The 27,878-nt window shown below is 36.5% G+C and overlaps 2 protein-coding genes across 3 annotated transcripts in view; one reads left to right on the forward strand and one right to left on the reverse strand.

The window, feature by feature from the left end:
* The window catches only part of METTL15 (methyltransferase 15, mitochondrial 12S rRNA N4-cytidine), a 94,216-nt gene extending 91,648 nt beyond the window's left edge, over positions 1-2,568 (reverse strand). The window contains exons 1-2 of one of the 2 annotated variants that reach the window (XM_084286956.1): positions 2,558-2,568; positions 1,467-1,746 (exon numbers count right to left, since the gene is read on the reverse strand). In XM_084286956.1, coding sequence (XP_084143082.1) covers positions 1,467-1,730 — 264 coding nt within the window. In that variant the 5' untranslated portion in view covers positions 1,731-1,746; positions 2,558-2,568. Of the gene's footprint in view, positions 1-1,466; positions 1,747-2,148; positions 2,207-2,557 lie in introns of those variants that run through there. The other variant, XM_084286957.1, reaches the window with a different exon arrangement.
* A 307-nt stretch (positions 2,569-2,875) lies between these two features.
* The window catches only part of KIF18A (kinesin family member 18A), a gene marked incomplete at both ends in the record, with an annotated part of 34,320 nt that continues 9,317 nt past the window's right edge, over positions 2,876-27,878 (forward strand). Inside the window, 12 exons of the mRNA XM_084286938.1 lie at positions 2,876-3,203; positions 3,960-4,117; positions 5,244-5,348; positions 6,397-6,507; positions 9,964-10,161; positions 13,853-14,029; positions 14,936-15,010; positions 15,271-15,380; positions 18,427-18,589; positions 22,424-22,588; positions 23,743-23,864; positions 24,934-25,172. Of these exons, the coding sequence (XP_084143064.1) occupies positions 2,876-3,203; positions 3,960-4,117; positions 5,244-5,348; positions 6,397-6,507; positions 9,964-10,161; positions 13,853-14,029; positions 14,936-15,010; positions 15,271-15,380; positions 18,427-18,589; positions 22,424-22,588; positions 23,743-23,864; positions 24,934-25,172 (1,951 nt within the window). The remainder of the gene's footprint in view (positions 3,204-3,959; positions 4,118-5,243; positions 5,349-6,396; positions 6,508-9,963; positions 10,162-13,852; positions 14,030-14,935; positions 15,011-15,270; positions 15,381-18,426; positions 18,590-22,423; positions 22,589-23,742; positions 23,865-24,933; positions 25,173-27,878) is intronic.

The raw sequence follows: 27,878 nt of genomic DNA on the forward strand, positions 1-27,878 counted from the left end.
TGACTCACTCTTAAAGTAACATTTACCTTCTTAGCAACCCCTGTAACTAAAATGAAAAACCAATTCACTGATCGAAAGCATAGGGAGAATGTTATCTTTCTAACTGGATTGGCAACTCCTTGCCTTAGGACATTACAAGAACTAAAGGCCCAAATCAACTTCTTCTCATAACAGAGACTATAACTATGTTAAAACTGAGTAAAGGAAACCTTTGTGCACATAGGAGAGAAGGTAGAAAACCAAAATCCAGCATATGAACATTATGTTCCCTGTTCAAAACAGCAAAAACACATTCACAGCATTCCTAGTCATGACTTCAACTATAAAACTGAAATTGATGCAACAGTCCCACTTCTATACCCATGTCAACATAAACTGTACCACCATTCATGCAATGAAAAGCAGTCTCCATCTTGGCTTAGAATTGCTCCAACGATGCTTGCTTTAGCAAAACTCAGTTGACACACTGTGCCCTTTTGCACACTACTTATCTGCAAAATTTTACTCTTCAGAAAGAGCCACAAATACATCATTTACTATCTTTTTTTTTTTTTATAAAAAAAAAAAAAAAAAGAAAAATTGAAGTTATGTTTTCATTTATGCTTAAAAGGTTAGTCATATTATAAATATATCTGTTCAAGATAACACACTGGTGTTCTTATGTCTGGCATTAGTGGTTAACCAGTAGCACAGGAATCTCTGCAAAGCAACATATGTACACGTGAAAAAATCCCACCCCAATAATAAGGTATTTTACGTTCATAAATATTTAAACACTCAAAAAGCCTTCAGAGACCAGTGCTCTCTAGAGTTTATAAACAGGAATAGTTTCTATTTTAAGTTCCACTTGAAAAAAAAAAAGGCTTTTGTATCAACAACTAAAGTTGAATAAATAGTCCCTCCATTAGCCTTAATTCTTATTTAAGTACAAACTTACACAACTGAAAGAACCTTTACATGTAACATCACAATTTATACATTCCTTGTGTGAAAATTTCATCATAGTTCTAAAGTTTAGTGATGGGACTCGATAAGTCAGTTTGATTGTTGTATTCGTTGATCTTGAAGGTCTCTTTCCCAACCTAAATAATTCTATCATGATTTTTTTTTAATACCTACACACTTATGGTATCTCTTATACAAAAAGAAAAGAGCAACAAGTTGATGATATAAGAACTCCTTGCTACTGTTACTAGTTAACACAACCCTCAAAATGCACAAAAACAACCTAGAAAGATTGCTTATTTGGCCCTATTGGATAAATTCAGGCATGCAGATAACAAATTTCTATTAATTTAAACAGAAAAACATCATTCAAATCGTAAAACAATTTAGATATTTCAAAAGGTGGAGCAGAGTCTTAAAGAGCACCTCTTTATTTCTCTAAACAAGTTATCACTGCACTGCACAGACCTTTCTGCTGGATAACTACTGAATCACGGATGCCAATCAATTATTTAACTCACCTGGCCTGACTGGGGGGATAAACAATTAACAACCTCCTCCAGCATCACTGGTGTGTGTAATCTTCCAAAATGTTTGCTTTCTGTGCTTTGAGACAACTCTTCAGTTTCATGTTTCTGTACGGCTTGGTCCTTTAGCTCACAGTCTGAAAAACGTTCTGCTGAAGAATGGATCCTTCTGGGCAAAGTAGCTACCTTTACCGGATTCGGTTTTACACCTTGCAGAAACAAACATTTCTGAACTTGGCGCAGCCGCCGGGATAACATTTTGGGGTTGATCAACCTAGAAAAACAGTAGACGGTGGGAATTACTTCCAAACAAATATTTTAAAAAAAAAAAAAAAAAGAGGCAATGCTACAAGGAACCACTCCTCTCCCCTGACACTGCCAGGACTCTAGCGGTGTCCAAACACCCCAGAGATGCCCACGTTAAGTGACTGAGCACATCCCAGCGCAACCAAAGCTGGCTTTGCTGTCACTGCTCCCAGTGAGGCACCGGCTCCACAGGAGCACTCCGGCTGCCGAGCCCAATGCGTTTGTGGTTAGAAGAGGCGCAGAGGAACCAAAGAGCAGCGCTCCCAGACGTGTTTTAGTTACTGCACGCGGTAAATAATAAAAGTATGAACCGGGACACGTTAAAAACCGTTTGAAAGTTGAGCACGGGTAACAATCAGGCTTTATTTACAACACATCTCCTGCGGTAACACGCTTCACGCCCTCACTTGCTGGGCGGAACACCGAACTTTGACGTGAGACCCTCTGAGGGGAGGAAAAAAAAGAGAAAAAAACACAAAGTTGCAGCCCCGTGCTTGCACCATTAACACTGTAACCGCGGGCACGGGACACAATGTGACCCTGAAGGGACGAACTGGAGCCTGGGGGCTTTACTTTAGCCTCTCTAAAAAACTGCGTGGACGGGGAGGAGCCCAGCAGGGCTCCCCTCACACCGCTTGGGGCTGACAGAGCCCCCCCAGGGCGTCCCCCTCTCGGCTGCCCCCCTGCAGCCAGGACCCCCCCCTCCCCTCCCGCGCGCGCCCGTGGGGAGGAGCCGGGCCCGGCCCCGCGCGCAGCGCGCGCCCCCGCCACGCGCTTACCGTTGTCGCCGTCGCCCCGCTGGCGTCACGGCGGCGGCGGCCAATCAGCAGGCGGGGGGGCGCGGGCCGCTCGGGTTTGAATTCGGTCGGCCGGGCAGGGCGGCCGTTGGCGCGGGGCGGAGGTGAGGGGAGGCGAGGGGCGGCCGGCGGGGGACGGGGCGGGCGGGGTGGGGGGGGACCGCGCTGCCGGGCCGCGGCTGGCTCCGGGCGGTCTCGCCTCGGCCCCGTGTGCGCGTTTTCCCTTTAACCGGTTTGTCGGTTGCAGGAAAGGTCCCGCTGAGGAGGCCTGGAAGGGAAAGGAAGGGCCGGCCAACCGGGATGTCTGCTGCGAGGGAGGACGATGTCTGCAGCCACGTCAAGGTGGTGGTCCGGGTCCGCCCCGAGTCGCAGAAGGAAAAAGAGGGCAACTTCAGCAAGGTTGTGCACGTCGTCGACCAGCACATCCTGGTCTTCGATCCCAAAGAAGAAGAAGTGGGCTTCTTTCACAGGAAGAAGCTGGTCCACAGGGACATTAACAAGAGGGTGAAGAAAGACCTGAAATTCGTGTTCGACGCTGTTTTTGCGGAAAGCTCGTCCCAGGTGGAAGTCTTTGAGCATACAACTAAAAGCGTCCTTGATGGCTTCCTAAATGGCTATAACTGTACAGGTAACTTTGCTATTTATTTATTTCAATTCAAAAAACGCACTGTATTCCTTAAAGATTCTACCATTGTATCTATTTACCGTTGTATCTATCTGCTGCAGAGGCCTTAAAAAGACTGACATTTAAATAAAGTATTTTGTTTTAATTAGTAGATGAGAGAGGTTGACCCTGCTTATGGAATTTAAGACACCTACACTCTCTTTTGAAAGAGCCTTCTTGTTAGGGTTATAACAGACTTCAGAACTAGATCTGAAGGAAGTGTGCTTACAAGAAGACTCTCCAGTAAAGAGTTATTCAACCATAAATTGTTCAATTGTTTTACTGAATATGTTCATCTCTTTTATGAACTTCTCTCATCAAGAGCTTGTCTTCTTAATTGGTAAATAAAATATTGTAAGGGAAACACAATAGGTACCTGCAGTAAGTTCATGGCTTAGTGTCAACACAGTAAAGAATTTATTTGTCATTTAAGTTGCCTGTGATTGAACTTTGAACTGAAAATGAAAAAACAAATGACATTGGAATAGTTTTCTGATGACTATAGAATCATTAAGGTTGGAAAGGACATCCAAGATCATCTGGTCCAACCATTCTCCTACCACCAGTATGACAGCTGTAAAAGGCAAAGCCCAAGTGACAGATTGGGTTTATGAAAACAGCTGTACAATGTCATAGATACATGAATTTTCACTTGGAGTTCATGTTCCTGATTGGCTTGACTTATGGATACAAAGTCTGTGTTTTTCTCTTAAAATTCAGTGCTTGCGTATGGTGCAACAGGAGCTGGAAAGACTCACACGATGCTAGGTTCTCCTGAAGATCCTGGAGTCATGTATTTAACCATGATGGCACTTTATAATTGCATGGACCAAATAAAAGAAGATAAAATATGCAATGTTGCTGTGTCTTATTTAGAGGTAAGCTAGTTCCTGGATTTGGTATCTTGCATTTAATAGGGTGTATTTTTGTAAATAAGACTTTTTTTTCTTATTCCCTTGCTGCTTTCACCCTTCTTATAAACCATTCTGGAACTTCACAAAATCTGTCCCTGATAGGCCTGGAACTGGACTGCGGTCTGCACATTAGATATCATTTATAGGTACCTGTTATTGTCTTATAGAAGCCTTGCCAAAAAGGCTAATCTCTTCTAGCATACTAATTAAACCCTAATGATTTCTGTCTCGCTGATGAGTTGCTTTGAGCTTCTGTTAACATGTACAAAGAAAATCTTGTCAGGGCTACATTTCAGGACTTAAAGATAAAATCTTGTAGATGCTGTAATTGTGCAAGTAAATAATATCTAATACTTTTTCAATAATGTTAATTTCTGTAAAGATTTCAGGTCAGTTTTACTGTATCCCATATGAATAAAGTTTTTCAATTAGACCTGCTATGCCACTGCTTAGCTTTCTACAAATATTCCTGTTGTTCTTAGCTGTCAGCTTTTTTTTTTTCCTGTCTCCATCTTTTTTTGCATCACGGTTCTGTTTTTACAAGCACCTGTCTTGGCACTGCTATAAAGCAGCAGTAGCAAAATTATTCCTATATTTTAGCTCCCACAAAGTCATAGTGGAGGAATAGTTAGTAATGGGGGGGGGAGGGAAGGTGGGAAAAAATGTGCTATTTCAAGTGCTTCCACAGACTAAGAATTAAAGCAATTAAGTGCTTTAACAGAACTATTTTTGGATTAAGTCTCACTGAAGTATATATATTATGAAGTGTAGTAGGTGGTAATCAACGCTTTATATTCACACTTTGTGCAAAAGTGTTTTTTGTAAGAACAAACTTCTTTTGTTCTTTTGCAAATAAAAACTAAAGATTATTTACTAAGGAGGAGTCCCACTTCAGTGGCCAAAAAAAATTCATGGGAAATGAATAAACAGAATATTCCAAGCTCAATGCAGGAAAGGTGTTTAGCGATAATTCTAAAGAATTAATGTTACTTGATCTTGAAGACGTATTAAAATATGATTTCTGTTCCAACTTAATCCCGGCAATTAGAGCAGGATAGTTTTTTGAAATACTTTAAATTCCTTTCTAAAGGTCTACAATGAACAGATCCGCGATCTCCTGGTGAACTCAGGACCTCTAGCTGTTCGTGAAGATACCCAGAAAGGGGTGGTAGTTCAAGGGCTAACATTACATCAGGTATGTAAATAGGTATTGAAATTCTGGAAGCCCCGTAATATGTGAGGTGAAATAATGAAGTTGTTATTGTGGATTGAAAGCTGTATGAAATTTAGCAACTTTCTTGAGTTTTATTTTTTCTGTGGCAATAATCACTAGTAACTTTGCCTGCAAGCCTAATAAATGAATTATTCAAAATCATGTTGTTAAAAAGCCACTTGGATCAATTTCTTGGATAGAAAATGATAAAACATTTTTCAAAATCATGGCTTTATCAAACAGACACTCTTGATTTGATATTTATCTTCAGCTTGTTTAATTAATATGCCTTGGTGATGTACTTTAAGAAATACTATCTTCAGTGCTGTCTGAGTACTCAATACCTCAGAAAACCTTGTGCCTACCTCTCAGGATTTTTCTTCTTAAATAATATACATAACTCATTTCCATAAATATTTTTTTCCAGGCAAGCACAGCATTTTTTTTTTTTTTTTTTTTTTTCAGTTAGTGACACAACTTAGTTGATCAATCTGTTAACTAACTCTTGTAGGCTTTTCCTCTTGCAGGTGTTTAGTGCCTATTATATGTGCTGTAGCTTTCTAGATTTCGTGTGTGTAGATTAATGATTGAAAAGCAAACAGTCACGTTAGTTTGGCTCATTCTTAGAAAGCTTTCGTTTGAAAAGTTGGAAAAAGAAAACTATGTTGCTGTTTGATGCAAGTACAAGAAAGATTGTAGCCTTCTTAACACTTTTTTTTGCGAAGTGTAGAGAACACTTGCTAGTTTGTTTAAATTGTTGTGTTTTCTGGGAAAAAAAGCCATTTAAATTTTTACAGCCATTAGGTACTTGCTTTTCATGACTTACTGTTTTTAGCTGAGTATTTGAAGAGCTTCAATTCTAAAACAGGAATTTCCGAGTAACTATACCTTCAAGTACATCTGGTTTTGGTTGTTGTTCTTAGTGTTCTTTTTTTAAGATGCATGTTGATATATCTTAAAATCAATACAAAATCTTGTATAGTTCAGATAAACATACTTTTCTCTTTTTCACTATGCTCTACCTTTAAAGCCTAAATCAGCAGAGGAAATCCTTCAAATGTTGGATTATGGAAATAAAAATAGAACACAGCATCCCACAGATGTAAATGCGTCCTCTTCTCGGTCCCATGCTGTATTTCAGGTGAGATGATATAGCAGATATACGCAAGTATTACTATAAGCTTTACTTACTGTCAAAACTTGAATAAAGCAGAAGCTTTTTTTGAAACTGTATCAAACCTTAATTTTGACACACAGAGTTAACTGTTCCTATTGAATTCTTATCCCATGTAAATGTTCCAGAGTGATTAAATTTTGAAGAAGTAAATTCAATGAAAAGCTCTCCAATTGCAATAATTCAAACTGCAGACCTTGAAAAAAATACCTTTTCTCTAAAACTGTTTTGAGCCTTGAATGTACTTTCCTATTATAATTTTTATACATCAAAAAGCCATCTATCCTTTTTTTGCTCAGGATTTTTTATACAGCGAACATCTTACAGAATATCACTATACATCTGACTATAAACTGAGTGTCTCAAGCAGTACTTAGCAATCCTACTTATTTTGGTTAATGGTGATTTTTCATACTACAAGTTTACTAAATGTTTCAGTCTGCATCAAATTTTAGAACAAGTAAAGTGGTTTTTATACACAAAATATTTGAGTGACATATTCTTGGGCGATCAAAATCAAGTGTATATTTTGTTGAATTCTGTAGATGAGGGTTTTGCAGGTGTTCTACAAAAGTGCTAGAATTGAAGATATCTCTAAATATTGCTGTTTGCAAACCACCACCTTGTCGTTTTGACTTGTCTTAAATACAAACCATTGTAGAATAATGCTTTAGAAATGGGTCCTGTTAGCTAAAAGCTCTTGATCCTTTGATCCTCTTGCCTACTGCAGAATACACTGTCATCTATCATTTATATGTTGCTCTTCTGTGTTGCTGAATATTATAAGCAAATTTGAGATCTGGTAGTTGCATTACAGCTCAAATAGAATCTAACTGTTAGGCAGGCCCTAACAGTACCTGGAGACTGAGGCAATGTGTAGTAACTATAGTCAAAAGTTTATATTTTGATGTAGAAGATGGTAATGCAAATAGCTGTAAAATAAGTATTCCAGAGCTTTTGTGTCAATACTAATGAAAAAAAATCTTAGTAAGAGCCAGTAAATGTTCTACATAGTTTGGAATTAATGCAGCAAAAGTCATTACCACTCTAAAAGCTTCTGTTTTCCTATATATGTTAGGCTTCTCTTTGAAATTGTCTTTTCTGTTAATTTTCTCTGAGGTCTTGCCTGTGGTCATAAATTTAAGGCAATGACTTCTCACCAAATTTAGGTCAATAGCTGCATTGTCACCTGCGTGTGCCATCTTTAATAAGGCACAAAGTGCAGTGCCACAGAAAGAGATCAGAGCATGAACTGCTGATTTGTCTCTTTGCTTTGGGCTGAAGTGTCTTGCCTCTCTCACCTTCACTTGGCAGCACACAGTTGATAGTTGTATCTGGCAGGCTTTGGATTCTTCTCAGTTTGTTTCTAAAAATAGCAGGCAATTAAATTAGATGTTGCGGCTTAGTTGTATTTTAACAAGAAGGCAAGCAATTAGGTGAATAGGGATTGTTGGAGAATTCATCTTCTCCAGCCTACATTCTGTTTACTCTGGCAAATAGATCTCAGTGTAGATGTATTTACTTGTTAGCAAAATCTGCTTATTCACCAAATAAAACAAGCTATATTGACAGAATTAGTGTATTTGTATTTTGCCACAAGTTTGTTTGAATGTATGACCAAAAAAAATGCATTGGTATGCTTAAGCAGACTTTTTTAATTTCGTTATTACAAACTAATTCTGGCTTAGAGAGCAAAAATGAAAAAAATATATATGCTTGCAGATGAATTGATCGTTTACTAGTTGGTAGGTAATAAGTCAAAACACAACGGAATCTTTGTTTTGATTATATCTAGATATTGTATGAACAGCAAATATTTCAGTGTATGTATACATAAAAATATTTAGCAAGTGGCTTGTTCATAATACATTGAACAAAAGTGGTGTGTTCATTGATTTTTTTATTTATTTTTTTTTTTTGTAATACCGCTCAGAAGTTCTGAAGTAGCTTCCATTTCTTGTGTATAATAAATACACTATAAACTGGTGTGGTACACCAGAAAACAAATAATTCTTCAAATGTTTACAAAATACTGTTAAAGCATCTGACTTGAAAAAACAAAAAGAAACACAGGTCTTCTCAGGTTCAAACTCTGTCATGAGGTAAAAGGGGTTTCATCATAAAAATTGGTATTGCCATGTACTTAGCATTCATTCTGATGCACAGTTCATTCACAAAAACGTTCAGACTGATTTTGTTCAAGGATGGCACCAACAGATTAGTGCAGCTAGCAGAAACTTTCTTCGGTGTTCATTGCTGTATTTCTCATCCAATTAATTATTGTAATGAGATGATGCTTGTTTTGTTTATTCTGCCTTTTGAGATAGTCTAGCTGTCAACAAAGGTATTTAATTGTTTTCACTTAAATGTTCCTTTCTGTCAAGTGATTAAGTTATTGCTCGAAGTCATGATTTCTTTTGTTAGGTAATTGTATCCTAAATGTATGAGTTATATAAATATCTACTAATGTGAGTCTTCAAAGTAAAAAATAAGCTGGTGCAGCCTTTGAGTACAGCTCACTTAACAATGAATGGGGTGCCTTTAAAAAATGAACACCTTTCAGAGTTGAAAGCATATTAGTGTGGTATACAAAGTGACAAAGAATAAAGCTGTTTTAGTTACCAAATTAATTTGAAGGTCACCAATCTGCCACTGTTGTAAGGCCACAGCCAGTCATTTGCTTATTCCCCCACAGTGGAATATAGGAGAGAATCAGAAGGGCAAAGATGTGTGGGGCAGGCCACCTTGTGGTTTGAGATAAAGTCATTTAGGTAACAGATGCAAAAAAGCAAAGTAAAAGCAGTCAGGTTCCACCAACAGACTGCTGTCCAAGTACTCCTAAAGCACTGACTATTTTGGAGAAACACACTATTTCATTGCTGAGAGTGACATTGTGTGCCATGGAATATCTTGCAGGTTGCTTCAGGTTGGCTGTTCTGGCTATGTTCCTTTCCAGGTTCTTGAACACCCCAAAACAACTAGCAGGGCTGTGCAGACAGAGAAGGCCTTGCTTTTGCTGAACAAAACATTGGTGTTAACCATTGGTGTGTTAGCAACATGGTTACAGTTGATCAGCTTTCCCAGATTTGAAAGAAAACAATTTTCTTCACAGCAGACCATGCGTTAACTATGTCCCAGACAAGCCCAGTGCAACCACACTCAGCTTTTCTTCTTCTTACTAGTACCTGAAGCAGATGAATGCAAGGTTAGTCTTAGAAATAGTTTTGCTATGTTCTGTTCTATTGTTCTGTTAGGCCAAACTGCCAGTTGCTGAGTACAGAAAGGTTTAACTTATGTTCTTAAAAGTATTTCAGAGGTTGTTTCTGAAGACAGCTGTTGGATTGTAAAACCAACTTACTGCTTAGAGTAATAAGACTGGTTAGTGGTTACTTCTTAATTTGATCTTTTTTTTTTCCCTTGTAGATTTATCTAAGGCAGCAAGACAAAACAGCTAGTATTAGTCAAAACGTTCGCATTGCCAAAATGTCCCTCATTGACCTGGCAGGATCTGAACGTGCCAGTGCTACAAAAGCCAAGGGGGCTCGTTTTAGAGAAGGAGCAAATATTAACCGCTCCCTTCTAGCTCTTGGAAATGTCATTAACGCCTTGGCTGATCCAAAGGTATGTACCAATATCCTGTGCAGTCTTCACCTCCTGGTGTTTTGAAAACCCTTAATGCTTACTATGTTTAAAAACATGACCCTTTGTGGTATCTTCTTTGACTCCTACTGTATCTTCAGAATTTCTTAGTAGGATATCCTCATGAAATATATCAGGAAATGTACATGTAAGGTATATATTAGTCTTTCTACTTGTAAGAATCTGTGTAGTTGCGGGGTGGGGAGGTTACATATTTTAAGACACAGAAGTGTCTTAAAATACCTAGTTGCTGAATCATCTGATGCAACTTAACTTGTTCCAGTAGTTCCAATGCCAACAGTAACTTCCACTTGAAAGAGAAGCAATATGTTCTAAGTATCCTTATGCATTTCCCTTCTGCTGATAGTGATGGTTGGAACAAGCATACCTTTAATTAATGGATAATTGATAAGTCAGAAGCTTATTTACATGTAGTAACCTACAGGGAGATTTTTCATGGATAAGAATATGGGAAAATGTCTTGGTTTTTGTTGCTTACACTCAGAACAGCAATACTAAGGCTTTACATAAACTTAACTGTGTGTGGATTCTGAGGCTGTAGTGCTGTGAATAGGTACTTCAGTATTTTATAATCTGGTCTAGCAAAATTCTTCAGTTTATCATCTTGTTTAAAGAATATTCAACATCTTAAGATAACTCAAGATTATGCATTGCTCAATTATGAAAATAGAACCCTTCTAAAGCCTGAAATCCTGGGAAGCTGTCCTTGAATATTAGGGATTATTTGGTTGATATTTCTCATTTGATCATTTCACTTCAAGATTTCCTTGTGGATTTTCAACTTTATCTTCTGGATAGCTGAATGAAGAAAGCCCTGATGGGAAAGCATTCTCAAAAACAGTTTCCTTAAGATAGTTGAACATACCTGCTTTCCTTACCCACGTTTTCCAAAATCTAGTATGTGTAGAGAAGCTTGCATAAGTAAATCCGGGAAAAGACAGATTTTCCAGAGGCTTATGCTTTTAGTTTTAGGGCAATCTGCTGTGTTGGTGAAATTTAGCAGTATGTTGTGATAACTAAAAGTTTGTTTCATGCAGTGTCTTTGCTCTCTTACTGGCAATTTAAACATAAGATCTCTTTGGTTTCTTGTTGAACTTCTCTTACCTCTTAATTCTTTCTGTTATGTAAAACACAATTTACATGATAATATGAATTAATGAGTAGCTTCCTAAGCAATTCTTCAACATACTGCTAATTCATTTGAGAATTGACTTTGTAAACTTGGCAGAAGGGAGGTATGTTTTGTGTATGGGTGTCAACCTCTTTAACTTCCAATTTCCAACTTTTAACATAAAATAATCAGAAGTATCCTTTTTTTTTGGGGGGGGGGGGGATGGAAGGAACACCTGAGACTTTGGCAAATGTATTTTTGGGAAAACTTCCTTCTTTTTCCTCACCTCTATTTATAATTGAACACTTTGACTTAATGTGCATAGTACTGTCAGCAGCATGAGAAATGAAAAAACTGAAATGTTGAGACGTAGCTGTCAAATGTTTCTACCGAGACGCATACATGTGCCAGGAAGAGGCTTCATAGACATGCTTGCTTTCCTGTTGCTCCAGTACTCACTTTTGTAATTCTGTATACTTGGATTACTGTAAGCAGTTTCTCCTATTTGTTTTAGGATTGGTTCACTACAGTATATTTTAATACTGCTGCTAATGTTCTTACCTGTCAGTTAAAGTATGCCTTTTTTTCCAGTGTTCTCATCCTTGTATACTTCTGTACTTTTTTGTACCTTGTCTAGTCTTTCCTTTTATTAGGGAGAGCCTTGAATTTTTTTTACTTATTCTGTAGAACATGCTATGTTCTTTTCATCTTCATTTTCCCTCTTAGTTGCTTCTGATTGTAAACTGTCTTGCAAGGAGTCCACGCTGAATCTTTATATTTCCTTTTGTCTCCCTAAATTTCCTGTTTTCAACAAAACTTTTTGAAGTGTCCTTATTGTAATATCCTTTTGGGCAGGATCTGGGAAGTACAAGTCATTATTTTAAGCAGAAGAAAAGCAACATGCAAATAAAAAAAAATATGCAGAATGTTACCTGTTCGGTACAAATAAATATTTAGTACAAAAAATTATAGGCATTCAAAATATTTAAAGGTAGCGATAAGGTTATCTTAGCAGAATTAAAATGAAAATGGTTAAGGGGGATGCTCACGGAAGTTATTTTACTGGTTGCAGTTGCTTTCCATTTTGGTCATTCAAGCCAAGGAAAAAAAAGAATTGGAGGGTGTGTGTTACTGCTGGGGCTAGGGAACAAATCTGCTGTCTAGCCAACTGGACAGGAATCTTCCAGATAAACTGCCTTCATTTCTTCCTCAAAATGCAATCCTTTATTGAAATTTTGATGTATGTACAGGAAAGCTTTCTTTGCTATTGTGGAATGGTTTCCAAAGGTATGGGTCATACTGTACACCAAGATCTAAGTTAATAGAGGGTTTCAAGAGAACTTGTTCTGTTGTCTGCTGGATTAGTTAAATGTGAGAGCTACTAGCAGAGGTATGAAGAACAGAGTAGGATGTCCCTTTAGGTGATAGTGAGTTGTTAAATCAACTTTAAAAACTTCGTCAACAGTATAGTCCAGTCAAAGGGGTAGTCCTCTCAGGTCTTCCTGCCTTCAGATAGTTCTTAACACTTCCTTGCTGGTGTTAGCAGTCATGAAGCCACACAATTAAATTAGGAAATGACGTTTTCATTTTGGGTTCTGTTTGTTGGCGTTTGTTTTGAAGGGGTAGAGGTGGTACTCACTGTAGATTTGATTTTTGTGTTCTTCTACCTGCTTTGTTCATGGTAGTGAATTAGACTCTTGATCTGGATCACCAGCTCAAGGGAAAGAGTGGGAATAATTGTGTGGGAGGATGACAAAACATCATGAACTTTTACTAAACTCAAGTTCAGTGTTTACAGCTTACACCCCTTGGTCAGCTAGCAATTTCTACTCTCAAATATGCCAGGAAAAATGATCAAAGCTTTTATTTCCCTTATTGCTGCCAGGAAAAGCTGAAGGTTCTCCTCGCTACCCTGTTGGAGTGGGAGGAAGAATTTAGGGCCTGTACCGATGGCATGTTGACTTAGTTGATGTAGGTGGCTGCTCCTTACCAACCTTCACTGTGAGATGGTTATTCTGTAAATGTGACTTCAAAAAAAAAAAAAAAGCCTTATAAGGCAAACTTTGGGTTGCCTGGAGATGTTGTAGATTCTCTATCCTTGTAGATAATCAAAACCTAACTGGGCATAGACCTTGGTAGCTTGCTCTAGCTGATCCTGCTTTGAGCAGCAGGGTCTTGAAAGATCCTTCCAACCTCAATCATTGTGAATGAAATTACGTGAACTGAAAATAGTTTTGCATAGCCTTCTAGCGTAGCCTACCTTTTCTGTTGGTTTCTTACATCACAAACTGTTATGGATCCAGATACTAGAAAGTAACGTGGCTAATAGTTGTGTTATAAAGGTATTAAACAGTTTCAACAGGAGATAACACTCAAACAATCCACTTGAAAGGTAATTTCGAAGAAGATGACTTATGTAAAAGGAAAGTTCCAAGGCTGTTTGTTGTATTTAATGGTGTTGATGACACTGTAAACAGACATTCGAAGAGATGCATATGTAAAATACAATTGTTTAATCCATAAAAAATCATTTCTTTCTAGAGCAAAAAACAGCATATTCCTTATCGAAACAGCAAGCTCACACGTTTATTGAAAGATTCCCTTGGAGGAAATTGCCGAACGATAATGATTGCTGCTGTTAGTCCATCTTCTATGTTCTATGATGATACTTATAATACTCTTAAGTATGCAAACCGAGCAAAGGATATTAAATCTTCCGTGAGTATATTGATATTTATTGATCCTATGTCAAAGTATTATGTATTCTTGAGGGAGGGAGAGTTATTTCTTTCAAAAAGTAATTTTAATTAATTTCATTTTTGTCTCAAAATTTTGTTGCGTTAGGTTGTTGCTGCAGTCTACTCCTCATTATCTGGGTGTTCATTACTGAGGCAGCTGCTAGTTTGCAAGATCTTGTCTTGTGAGCCTCAAACCTAAAAATAATAGTCATATGGTAAATATAAAGATAATATAGTTGACAGCCAATTTCAGTATTGTACTATTATGTTCTTGAACTGTAAAGCACATGCAAGATGTGCTAGCAGTTGTACAAGAGCAAGTCCAGTTTTGCCACAACTAGAATTCTTCTGGAGCTAAGAAGCTCAATGAGATAGTATTGATAAATGAAAAGCTGCTGCAGCATCATGTCTTCTGGTCTGTAGTACCACAGACAACGCTTCTGGTCTATATGTTTTGTCTTTTTTCATAATCCCTCGTATTGTAACACCTGAATTTCCTGTACATAATATAGTCTTGACTGCAGTTTCCATTTATTTCATCTCTTCTCCGGTTTGTTGCCTGATAATGTAAAGGTAACTTGTATAATGAAATTCACAAGGCATGTATGAAATGATAAAACTAGTCTAAATAAATGCAAAATGTGCTTGCATCTGTAAATGTAATTATTACTGCTGTTCTGAGGGAAATTGCTGCCACGGGTATGCAGCCAATTACTACAAAAGCTAAGAGGCTCATAGTTCTCTTGAGCAAGTCAGGAATGTTTTCATCCCTTTTCTCATAGTATACTACAAATATAATTATGTAGCGTTTAAACATAATGTATTTGTTTTACAGGGAAGCATGAAGGCACCTTCATAAATTCTAATTCTTTCCTTTCTTTAACAGTTGAAGAGCAACATTGTTAGTTTTGACAGCCACATAAGCCAATACGTTAAAATTTGCAATGAACAGAAGAAAGAGGTATGTCAAAAATTATTGTTAAAAGGTTGAAATACTAATTATTATGAGTTAGAATTTAAAAAAAAAAGTCATGGTTTTAAACCTATAAGGTAAGTATTGTCCTAATGTTCCCGTTTAGGCTTTTGAGGTAAGGGGTGTTCTGTTTTTCAAAAAGAATAAAACCTAATGCTATTTATAAAGTGTTTCAAGACAAATGTGTAGAAAGATGGTCTTAAAAAAAATCAGAAAAATTCTAACTAAAAGGTACCTTTTTGTTTAAGATCATAATGTTGAAAGAGAAACTGAGAGCATATGAAGAAAAGAAAGCAAGTGTTCTTGAAAATTCCAATGCTGCAGTACTTTCAAACCATCAGCAAGAGGAAATAAAAAGGTAAACTGATCGCATTAAGATCACTTTAAAACTGGAGTTGGCATGACTTATAGAACTATTTGTAGAATAAATGTTTGTCGTAAGTCTTAGCCTATTTTGAGTCAATACTTAGCAGTATTACCATGGAACGATTTTAAGGTATCTTGAGCTCTGATCTAATTTCTGCTGTTTTTCTTGCATTTTTGGAAGGACCCTCATCTGGAAGTACTATCTTTCTAAAAGAGAGCTAGTAAAAACTGAATTGTGTATGTATGCGCATATGGTTGTGTCCTACTAGAGAAAATTTAGTGTTCGGGAAAGTTTTGGTAGCAAAAATATTAACGGTGATTCTTGTCTGTATCTGTGGGAGATTTGCATATCCTTAAATTCAGAGTACTTGAAAAAAATTGTTAGAGCATAGTAAGCAGTAGAACTGCATGATGAGGATTTTATTGTTAAGCCTAACAAAATTATAAAATAATTAAGATATTATTTTGTCAAGTAATGACATCATACCAATTTGGGGCAGCGTAGGAAGAGACTCAAGTCAATTTTCTTCCATGTGTCAGACTTGGTTTCCCAGCAGTTCTCCTCTGGGCAAAAGGCTTTCTAACTGAGGTTAGTACTACACACACTCCAAGGTGTCAAACCTCTCATTCAGGTTATGAAAACTGCATTCGCAAAAGAACTAAGTTTCAAAGTCAGGTTGATACTTCTGACAGTTTTTCTGCATATTTCTGTATAGTATGAGTCTTTAAGGTTAATTTAATTTCTGGTTATTTTGATTATTATAATTTAATTTCTGGTTATTTGAGCTTTATTTCATCCTATGTGAGATGAGAAATAATTGAGGGCATGGTCTCTACAATGTTTCTTGAATGTTCTGTTCCATGCCAAGATACGTTGATAAGTGGATATTCCAAAACGTGACAAATCATAGAGACATGCAAGAAATTGGCAATAAAGTGGATTTGTACACTCTTTTCCTCATAAGGATCTTTTCACGTTGGTCCTACTCAGAGTGTGAATGATCGGTTGATTACCCCACATTGATTTACAGGTTCTGACAGTATTCTGCTACTTTCTCCCTTCTGTTTGGCACAGAGTAGAAAGACTTACTGCAGCTTAGTGTTTCAGTATGTCTTTCTATGACTTCTGCTTCCAGTGTGATCTGGACAAGATTCACTAATTAGTTGCTTCTCCAAACCCAGATGTCTTTCCCACTCCACCTGAGTAGAGCTTGGAGATCTGTTGTCTGCCAGACCTTCAAGTCTTGAGCCTGTTGAGGTAGGCAATGCACACTGGTTTTAGAGCTGCCACCTACAGGCCTGTGAGCTCTCCAAAACTAGGTAGTCCAGAGATGTACTCTTATCCTGGATGTTCTTACAGGATCATTCTGTGATTTTGAAGTGAAGAAGGGGAAAGATGACTCCATGAAAATTAGGATTATTGAGAAAGTGAATCCAGGTCAAGGCAGGAGCTTTGCAAAGGCTTCTGTACCTGATACTCTATCTGGGACACAAAGAGTTTATTGACTGGTAATAGTTCGTAACAATGACAGAGTATGGATTGTGAGCCTATTCTGCAGCCTCTCTTAAATTATGCCTAGGATTTTACTGTGATGGAAATAGAGGATTTAACATCACTTCTCAATTACTGTGTTTCCCAAGCAGATGGGAGCAACCATGTTTCTATGGATACTATAGAGGGGGAAAAAAATTCTCCAGCCACTTGTGCAAGTATTTACTCACAGCATGAATGCTTGTATCGATGGTGAAAGTGTAGGGTAAGAACTCCGTAATTCTCTGCACCAAGAGTATTTTAGTCCTTAAAGAAATAAACAAACATTCATGCAGTGAATTTTAACATGCGTGTGTTAGTACAGATCTTTTATGCCAATACAATAGACACTTTGGGGCAAAACTGTTAGTTTCCTGAAACTATAGAGAAGAATGATTTATTTTTTTTGAATGCAAGCAATAAAATAACAGAATAAAACACCTGGTGTTATTCAGACATTTTATTATGACATAAATTGCTACTTCTGAAACACTTTGGCAAGAAGTATATGGCAAGAATGTATCTTCAACTTGCTTTCTACTGGAGTCTGTGCTGTTTTATGGTATTTCATATTAAACGCTACATAACAATCTCAAAGTTTGCACATCTTGAGAACATATGCATGTCAAGTGGTGCCTTCTTATGTAAGAATTCTTACAGTGTCATTTCTGAGGCATATGATATCTTTTTGGACTACTCTGGACTGTACTTTCAGTATTCAGGAGTAAAGCAAAAAAGTACCACTGCTGAAATTAACATTACAATATGGTAATGGTTCTAGGCTTTCTCCTTATGCTTGTTACTCTCACTTAAATTGAAATAAGAAGATCTAAAGATCTTAAAATAAATAAGAAATAAGCAGATTTTGAGACCATTTAAACATCAGCCTTAAACATCAGTCTCTTTGGAATACCTAACTACCATCTATCACTTTTCCCGCTATTGGCCTAGTGAATGTTAAAATATGATGCATGTTCTGAATTTTGTTATCCTTTTGTGACGAAAATTGTACAGTGGAGCTCGAGGAAAAACTGAGCAAATGAAGATCCTGTGTGTTGTGGTTTGTTTTTTTTTTGAGGGAGAGTAGGGTTTTGTTTTGTTTTTTTTTTTTGAAGGGGATTGTAGGTGTCTATGGCAACAGTAGTCTAATAAATCACTACACAAAGTAGAGAACGCAGCTTTTTTTGTATCTTTTGGAGGTAGAGCTAACACTTGTGTGAAGAGGTTGGAGAAGTCTTTGTTTTGAAGCTCAGTGTTGTCTTCATAAATAAAAGGTTTATTTTTAGTGACCCCCTTATACATGTCACAGGGTGTTTCTAGTTGGAGTATATGAAACATTTAGTGAAGCACAAACTCTTTAGTGGTATAACAAACTTTGATTTGTCTTTATTTCCTTTATTTTTTTTAGCTAGGACTTGCAACTTTACATCCAATGTAGAGGATGGTCTGCAAAAGAGTCTAAGCAGCTAATTGGATATTCTTCATTGTGATATTTTGCTTTTAACAGATACCAAGAAATCCTTAAAAATGTGTTCACAAACCGTGAAGAAATCAGAAAAGAACACCTAAAGCTGGAAATGCAACTGAAAGTAAACGCACTGAAAACACATTACGAGAAACAATATCATGAACAAATCCAACTAATGTGCTCTGAAGAAAGAGTTGAAAAGGTGAGTTGTTTGCATCTTTGGTTTTGCTATACTAATATATGGATTTTGCTGAAGTATTTATATAACTTAGTGCTTCTCTATACTGTTGAAATGGGGCACACAGGCAATCACTTGGAAAAGATTTTGAACGTCAATACAGAAAGTATATTAGTGTCACGTATACCTTTTTCCTTTCCATATCACACAAAAAATGTTGATGTGCTTTTCACTGTTAATTGTGAAAACTTTTTCAACTTAGCCTTATATAGACTTGTCATAGCCACTTAGTACCTGACTTGGGAGACTCATCATGCTTGTGTCCAAAACCAGTGTTCAAGTTAAGAAATAAGTTTTGTTGTGACTGATCCTTTCCATAAGGAAAAACAAAGCTCATGCTAAACGAGGCAGGTCCTTATTGTTAATGTTTTCAGTAGTCACCATGAAGACTTTTGGCTGTCTGCTTGAGGGCATGTGAATCAAAATCATGTTTCATTGCCTTGAAAAGAATTTGGAACTAACTATTGCTGTTATACATGAGCATTCAATGCTGTACTTCTCAAAGAGGAAGGTATATACAGTCCCTTATTTTTTCATGTAGAATGTATGTTTTATGTAGGTATGAATTTGAGGGTGGGGCTGATTTTGCTTAATCATAGTAACAGTCTGCATTTGGCTGAAAGTGATGGTTTGCCATATGACTATTTTTTTGCATGGTGATTCACATGAAATTTGGTCCTTAGATAAATGTCAAAGTGAAAATATGTCACATTTTTTGCTTGTCATTAATGAAGATATTTCAAGTGACTAATGTGTTCTAGAACTCTACTTCCAGAGTTTCTGTGGCATAAAATGTTTGGTCTGTGCTGCATTAAGTGCTGCTTACAGTGCAGCACAGTTACGTATTTGTTAGGAGGGTTATGCCTTCACATTTAAATACAAATGTTTCTTATGAGCTGATAAAACTAGTGCTGAATGCTAGTGTGCTACACTCAAATGTTGTTGGTTTTTCCATCAGTTAGCTTATAGATGCAATGTACTAAGAGTCAAGTGTCACTGTACAGTACATGAATTATTAACAAGAGTAAGCTGCTGTAATGGTAAAACTTGATGTCCTTTTGAGACTACTTTTGTTGGAACAAATTGGATTTTAATTTGGAATCCAGTCATTTGATTATCAGAGTGACTGCTCATGTTTCCCTTGTGCACTATAATGCTTCTGTTCTTCCGTGCATTTTTACACATGTGCTGTTTTCCTAAATGCCCCTGGGCTCTCTTGCTAAAATACACTGAGGCTACAGGGGTATTTCTCAAATACTAATTTTTAAAGGATGAGTTTTACTTCTAAAGCATTTTGAAGTTTACACTTAATGGTTCGTGTTCAGTAACTAGATATAATAGTGATGATAGGCAAGTCAACACAAAGCAAGCTCTTTCTTACACTTGAAACACATCAGTTGAATACTTTATCTTAAATGGTAATTTTAGAAGGAAAAAACAATATATGAGTTGCCTTCATCTCCTTTTTTCCAAATATTCTTTTGATACAAAAAGTTGGTTAAAACTGCCTTGTAAAGTTCAGTTTTGCACCAATAATGGACAACCATTCTATTTCCCACATACATGCACCTAGTTTCAGCTTTTTTGGAACTTGGGCACTGAGTACTCAAAACACTGCTTACATACTGCTGCCTAATTCCTCTGTTGCATCTTTCGATGTTTGTTGTCATTCTCTTCCCTGCTAGGTATATGGTAGTGTTGTCCAGAAAGCCTTTGTACCAGTAGCAGAATATGCAAACAATGTCTCTCAGCACGTAAACATATAAACTTGTGCCCCTGTGTTTTAACTATTTCACTGAGTTTAAGCAGGTCTTTGCTCAGTTTTGACCTAGTTTATCTTGATGCTTTCTGCATGGGTCTTGCAATCTGTTTTCTTTCTAGTCTTTCTTTATAAAGGCATGGCAAAAACTGCTACAGTGAGAGGCTTTAAAAAAAAGATTTAAAATCGCTTCTGACACTCTATTGTGATTTTAACTGTCATGAACAAGAGTATTCCTGGAAAGTAGTCAGTCTGTCCTGATTTCAATTTTTCTACTCGCTGCAGTTGTGCATGCTGAACCTAAAACTACTTGTTGAATATATCCCAGTTCTTCAGTCTGGAGAGAATTTTCTTCTCTCATGTGACTTAGGCAATTGTGAATCTGAGTAAGAGCCAAGTGTCTGGGCCAGGAGAATGTGTTTTAGAGGCTGTGCTCTGGCTCAGATACAGCTAATATGCTTAACCATTTTTTTCTCTTTCAGCACAGTAATATAATGTCCTTTATTGATGGGAACTTATTGGAAGGGTTTATCAAGTGGTGGGATATCATAAATACCACCTTCATTCATAATACCTCTCCTGCACCGTGTAAAAGCTGAAGACAAGTATGCAAAACAATGCATTTGGATTTTTCTTTCAGTCGTCTTGAAAGCTTTCCGCTGGCCTTGCTGGACGGAGGGAACTGTCCAGTGGTCATTGGCAACTTTAGTCTGGCACTCTAATTCTTCTTCCGGGCAGCTTCACTAAAGGAGCTGACCCCTTACTAAGTGACTTCATCTTCTTTGGATCCTCCATCTTTTTTTTGTTTGTTTTTTAGACTGCTTATCTTCTAAATGAAATTCTGCCTGGAGTCTAGTCTTGATCTTGATGTTCACACATAGTTCAGGTATCTTTACCATGCTGGTTCTGTCTTCGGCACACCAGCTGTTGAAGTAAGCATTTCAAAAAAAAAAAAAAAAAAAATAGTTTAGGAAATGCGTTCTGCATCTCCCCATATATTTTTGCTGTTTTCAACTGTATGTTCAGAAGGACATCAGAGCAACTGATGTTTTGTGCAACATGAGGAAGTTATGTTCATACTTTTTTTGACACCTACCATGGAACCAGTTTGACCTGCTATTGTAAAGAAGTAGAACTATTCTAGTCAATGAAGTTACCACTTACAGACTTAATTTTGGAACTATATGGTTGCAGATACATAGCTGGTATAGGTGTTTAAAAAAAAAACAATTGGCTTCTGTATATTCACTTTGATTTGGAGTAGCAAATGTACTTTAAATGCTTTTTTTTTTTTTAACTGAAGTTTACTGAACTGCTTTTTTTTAATTGAGGTTGAACTCTGAATGCTAGCTGAGGTGGTTATTCTCTACAACTACTTCAGGTAAAGTGACCTAATTTAGAAAGTATACCAGAAGTTAAAACTGCCCTCACAAATTGGAGTGATTCTCCTCTGTTGTATTTAGGATTTAATTCATATCCAGGCTGCTTTTCTGTTTCTGTACCTTTCTGTTGACAGGTTTCAGAGAAGCATCAGAATAATTCTGATGCTCAAAGATAAAGGGTTTTCCATTTGCCAAATATTTCATCTTTCAGTGGGCTTCTTTTAGATCATATTGCATTAGGAAAACAAAGCAGATAAAATTCCTTCATCATATTGATGCTTGAGTTACTAAAACTTATTTGGTTATCTTGTATCTAGAATTCTGTTTATGTGCATGTGCAGTTTTCCAGTCTCTCTGGTTTGAGATAAACATGGCCTAGAAAAGATAATGATTAAAAACTATGTATTACTCTTGAAAAGAATAATAAATGTACTCTCTATATTGTCAGGTTTTCAGGGAGAAAAAGTGTGGAAACCTTTAAACATAATTAAAGCCCATAAGGAGAATGTACTACTTAACTTGCATTAAGCAGGTCAAATATGTAACATGTTTATGTACCATGAAGTATGTATGTACATAATTGGTTTTATGTATAGAGAAGTTACACAGGATCATTTGAAAGGTGGTGCCATAAACACAGTTTTTATTTGTTTGTAGGCCACTTGTAAGCGGGATCATAGGCTTGCAAGACTTAAAACCTACTGTGCACACATGCAGAAGAAGAAAGAGGAGGAGATGGAACGCTTTGAGGAAAATTGCAATTGGCTGCATCGAGTTGAAAACGAAATGCGCCTCCTGGGTCAAGATGGGAGTATTCCGAAGGTAAAATGCCTTCATTTTAAGAGCAGATCTCATGTGTTGTAGTGAACGTGTGACTTGTGCTAAGAATTTTTTGATCTTTTTCTTCTCTCTCAATCACATTTATGACTTTAGCTTTAACGTATTCTTATGTGGTGGTTTCAAGTTCTAGTGGTAACTGGTTTGGTTCTTCTGCACTAAAAGTACTTTGAACAAGGAATGTTTGTATGAGCAAAGTGTACAAGTACCTACAAAAATGCATGTTAAAGGTAAACAGCCATGATATGGCTGAGTGTTTCAGACAGCTGCTACAAAGTTGATTCTGCTTCTGGCCCTGCAGTTCTATTCTAAGCTCCTGAGGCTGTCCAAGCATATGACAACCTAACTTTTAGCCTGGGTAAAAACAGTTGTTTTTTGACTTTTTTTAGGGTGCTAGATGGTAAGGGAGAAAGAAGTGAGAAGGTGTGTTAAGTTCTCTGCCAGGTTTTAGTAAGTAGAGAGAGTCAGTTTGGTGCAGCCTCACAAGAGCACCAAAGCCGGTAGAAGTGAAGAGATAGAAGTATGTGGAAGAGAAGAGGTGAAGAAAGGCAGTGGGTTGTTCATCCCTACATTTTGGTTTCAACTGTGAAGTACATTGGCTCAAATGGTGGTGTGCAATGAACACTTTGAGTCATATAATGCAGCATACATGTACAGACATACGCATTAATGCCTGTAATTAACTTGGAAATGCTAAAATATGTTGGTACGTTAAAATAAGTGAACTTGTAAGGTATTTCAAACAAGATACTGGCGTCAGAAAGGTGACTGAATATAGTAAAGACTTGCCCCATACAACATCACTGAAATATGGATATGCAGCAAGTACACAGGGAAAGAGGCAAGCCTGTCTTCGTTAATGCACACAATAAGAATCCAACAAGCATATATGTTTTTTTAAGGTAATTACAGTACACCCATTGATTTGTCAAAGGAAATCTTCAAAGCAATACTGATGTATGTAAATAAAAATCAAACAGTTTGTACTTAATACCATAAGAATAAATAATAATGTAGATCCATTCTATCTTTCCTTTTCAGTATAGGAACTTTAATATGATTATTTGAAGGTAAAATTTGAGTTTCTCACTTGAAAGACGATATCTAGTTGTTTGTTTGTTTCTTGCTATCTTCCTAAGGAACTATCTAAAGATCTTCAGTGTTGCCATTTAAACCTAGAAGCAAAGGACCTGAAAGCACAAATTGAGCATATGTTATCACTAGTGTCCCTTCAAGATCAACATTATAAGCAGACAGAAAAGTAAGTATGGTTTCACAGCAGGTCTGGTAAAACCTGCAGTTTGACATCTGTAACCTCTGAATGCACATCTCGAGAATTTAGTTTTAGTTAGAAGCAGAATTTTTCTGAAACTTTTTTTCTTTCAGCTAGCATTGTAGTTTTTTTTTTTCTTGTATAGAAAGATACAGAAAACAATGACTTGAAAAATCTTGGGCTCAATCCACTCTAGTTTAACAGAAGCTACAACTATTCTCCTTCACTTAGTATTTCTATTTTGTTTCTTTTTCTGTGTAGTTTTCACAAATTGTTAATAGGCTAATTGTGTCTAATATTTTCCACTTCTGTGTTGAACAGTATTCATTTTTTATTCATTTTAATTTTCTGCATTATAGACATTAATTACTTTTACTTATATTGAAACATTTACTATTAAACTGGTGCATAGGTAGTAAGACTGGAAAAAAAAAAAAACTGGCAAGTAAACATCAGCTCTGTTTCTATCAGTCTCTTCAGACTGTTTGAGCCTACCTTCCAGGGTGCAAGATACGGAAGGGGAAACAATCACATAATTTAAGTAAATATATGTATTAATGTTATAACAATCATTACAAAATGAAACAACCATCTTTTAGTCATAGTTGGGACAAAAGGCTGTTGCCATAAACATTACAAAAACAAATACACAAACATGAAAAATTGAAAACAAAACTCTGAAAACCCCATGTTGTTTGTAGTTAAATTATTTTGTTGTGGTTTTCTTTTTTTTTTTTTTTTTTTTTTTTTTACATAGACATCTCCTTGGCTATAGTATGAACCTATGGTTTAGTCTTGTAATGGAGTCTACTGATAAATTCCTGTGCATGGATTGGAATTCGTAAACTTTTTTTTGCTGAGGAGAAAAATTGGTCTACCTAGTCAAGGCTATCTCCTCTTAGTATTACAGTATGCCCCAAATGTAAACTACACAGCAGAGCCTGAGGGCAGGGGAGCACAGTAAAAACATCTGTATTACTAATACTGGCAGCAGTACTCATAAAGATCAGATGAGTTGGATTTATTCATGTTTGTCTTGCCTCTTGTTGTTTTACAGAGTACTAAATAGTTTGCTTCCAGTTCTTCGCAAGCAATATCTGATTTTGAAAGAAGCTGGGTTGTCAAATGCTTTAATTGAGACAGAATATGGTGAGGTGGAGCAACTGATTCAAAGGCAAAAATCGGTAGTTTGGGCTGACCAGACTGGAGAAGAGGAACACAGTCAAAACCAGGAGCTAGAAGTGTCAACCATTTTTGCATTCCCACAACTTGTGAACAAACCAAACACCCCGTGCTGTAAGTATATAATTTGTTCTCTTCTGGAAATACTTTAAAGTATTCCTGAAAAAGCTGCATGCCATTCTTAGGTATGGTGGGTGCAAATTTTTGCAAATATTCAAGATAAATGTAAAATTGAAATTAAGGCACGCTTTATATAAAATACACCATTCTTCACTGGAAGTGGGGAACAAGTTCACTGTTTCAAAGTGTTTCAAAGGTATTTTTCAATACCTAGACTCTAACAGAAAACTTCTTTATTCTCTTGTTGTAACCTGCTGCGTACAACAATGTTCCTAGATCATGTAAGTGTTATTAATTGGTGAATCTTTCACGTGACCCAGATGGAAAAGCAGTCATGGTGTCAATAGCATTATAATTCTGTCAAAGTGATTCAAAAAGTTGAGCACCTATCACAGTTTCTCAGTTTGAAGTAATACCTTTGAAGGGAGTGAGCTTTCCTCAAAAGTATGAGTTTACCTAGAATCAACTTAGTGCAGTATTTCTTAAATTAATTTTAATTTGTCTCATTGGCAGCTTAAGGTGCTGAGCTAACTTGAAATAAGTTTTAACAGATTTTAACTTGAATGCTACTTATTAGTGTAAGACTTTCTGATCAGCAGGTATCCATTGTTCTACAAAAATATCTAGGCATAAGTAATAGTAAAGAATAAGACACATTGCAACTAAGTACTAGTTTATCAAGAATATGATATTTGAAGCTGATTTGGGATTGAATTGACAATTGACTTTGCATACTGGAAGAATTTCAAAAAATGAAGTTCTAAAAAGGATTAATTGGGCATTCAATTACTTAATTGCAAAGGTGATATATCAGTTAAATAAAAACAGTAATAGCTCTGCTAGGAAAAAAAGAAACACTTAAACAATATTTTTACATCATCATTTTAACCTTGATGTGTTCTTTCCTACAATATTACTGATGTTGGCACAATAATTCCTACATGTTGGGAGGTGGGGGTGGATAAAAGTGATCCATTTACCTGTGGGAAAGAAAATGTGTTAAATTTTTTTCAGTAGAGCACAAAATATATGTAATGAAATAGCTCTTCAATTTTGTTTGAATTCCCTTTTAAAATATTTTGAACTCATAGTTGATATTCTATGCGATAGTATTTCTCTTGTGCAGAATGTAACAAAACTATTAGGGGGGAAAAAAACGCCATTAAGCAGAAAAAAATACAGTAGCATGGGGAAAATGTGAAGTAATAGAAGGGCAACATCCCAATCAGAAGTAGGAAGGATGTCGTAATTTCTTTTTTCCTTTAAAGATGAAATAAATTATTCAGGAATCCAATTCCTTCTCCCTAAAGTCATCTCAGAAGTATGCTTGGCAAATGTTAGCAAGAGCTGACCTAAGATCTTAGTGAACAAATAAAAAGGAAGATTTATACAGATCTCCTCACACCTTCAGCACATTGATATTTTATTATTTATAATTTGTTCAAGATGTTGGGAAGTAATATTTTGCACCAAGACCAAACAAAATAGTGCTACACAGTGGTAATTTGTATGTTATATAAAAACCTGTATTTTGCATATAGTGATTGCGTTGGACTTAAGCTCGTCAGCAGGAAAGAGCAAAACTTTCCTGTTATTTCTTGTGATTTTATTCTTAATTCTCACTTAAGTTGAGAGCAGTGGTGTTTTTTTTTGTCTTCTGTTCTGTGTAATTGTGTTACCTTGTGACAAAAGTTTATTTTCCATATAATTTGGGGGAGAAGGGTGGAAAAGTTACTAGGTATCAATGAAACGACTCATTCTTATGAGTCTAGAGAGTTTAAGAGGAAGTGCAGTGTACTAGGTCAGCTGGTAACAGTGGTGAATTGCTCTTGAACTTATGTTAAGACATTGGCTATTTGCCAATATTGATTTTTTTTCTGTATGAATGAGATGCTACTCATGGAAATAAATACATTCTGTAGAACAAGATGGGGACAATATCAATTCTTCAGTGTAAACTTTAAAGTCCATAATACAACTTTTGCTGAAGTATCTAAGGATGTATGTAGGATCCATTCAAATAGATTTGCAAAATACAAATATGCACAAACATCAGTGCTTGAAGGAAATCATTAAATGGTGCATGTCATGAAAAGTGAGGCACTAAAGGAGGAACTCCTGTTTCTAGTGATACAGTAACGTTTTGCTGGCAATTTTTAGATTATATCACAACATTGTTCAAATGCAATTTAATTGTTGTTGGGTGTTTTTACCTAAAAATCAGAACTCTTTAGGTCAAATAAAAAATTCTTCTGCTTATAGGCACTGTCTCCAGAAGTCCGAAGGAGTTGAATCATTTTGGTAGGTGAAGAAAAGCTATGAAAGCAGGGCCTTAACTTTTCATGTGTTACCTCATTAACTATGTTCTGTTACTTGATCCTGAAGAAGGAACTCAAGCAAGTGACTTAAAAAGACTCTAAAGAGAATAATGGGAGTAAGGTCGCAGTAGGGATTTTTATTCCAGATCTTGTTGAAAATCTCACAGAAATGAGTCCTGAAAAATAAATTCAAAATTTGGTTACTTAAACATTAAAATTATCTAGTAACACTTCAAAGTGTTTTTGAGATTATCTTATAAGATCCTGTTATCTGTCAAGAGTTTGAAATTACTGTAGAATTTGAACTGAACTTGAGTGATGCATGAAATGTTTTTCTAAAAGATTTTCTTACATGGAAAAGCTCTCTGATGTATTAAATACT

This window comes from Netta rufina, assembly GCF_964035555.1.
Source record: "Netta rufina genome assembly, chromosome: 5".
NCBI lineage: Eukaryota > Metazoa > Chordata > Aves > Anseriformes > Anatidae > Netta > Netta rufina.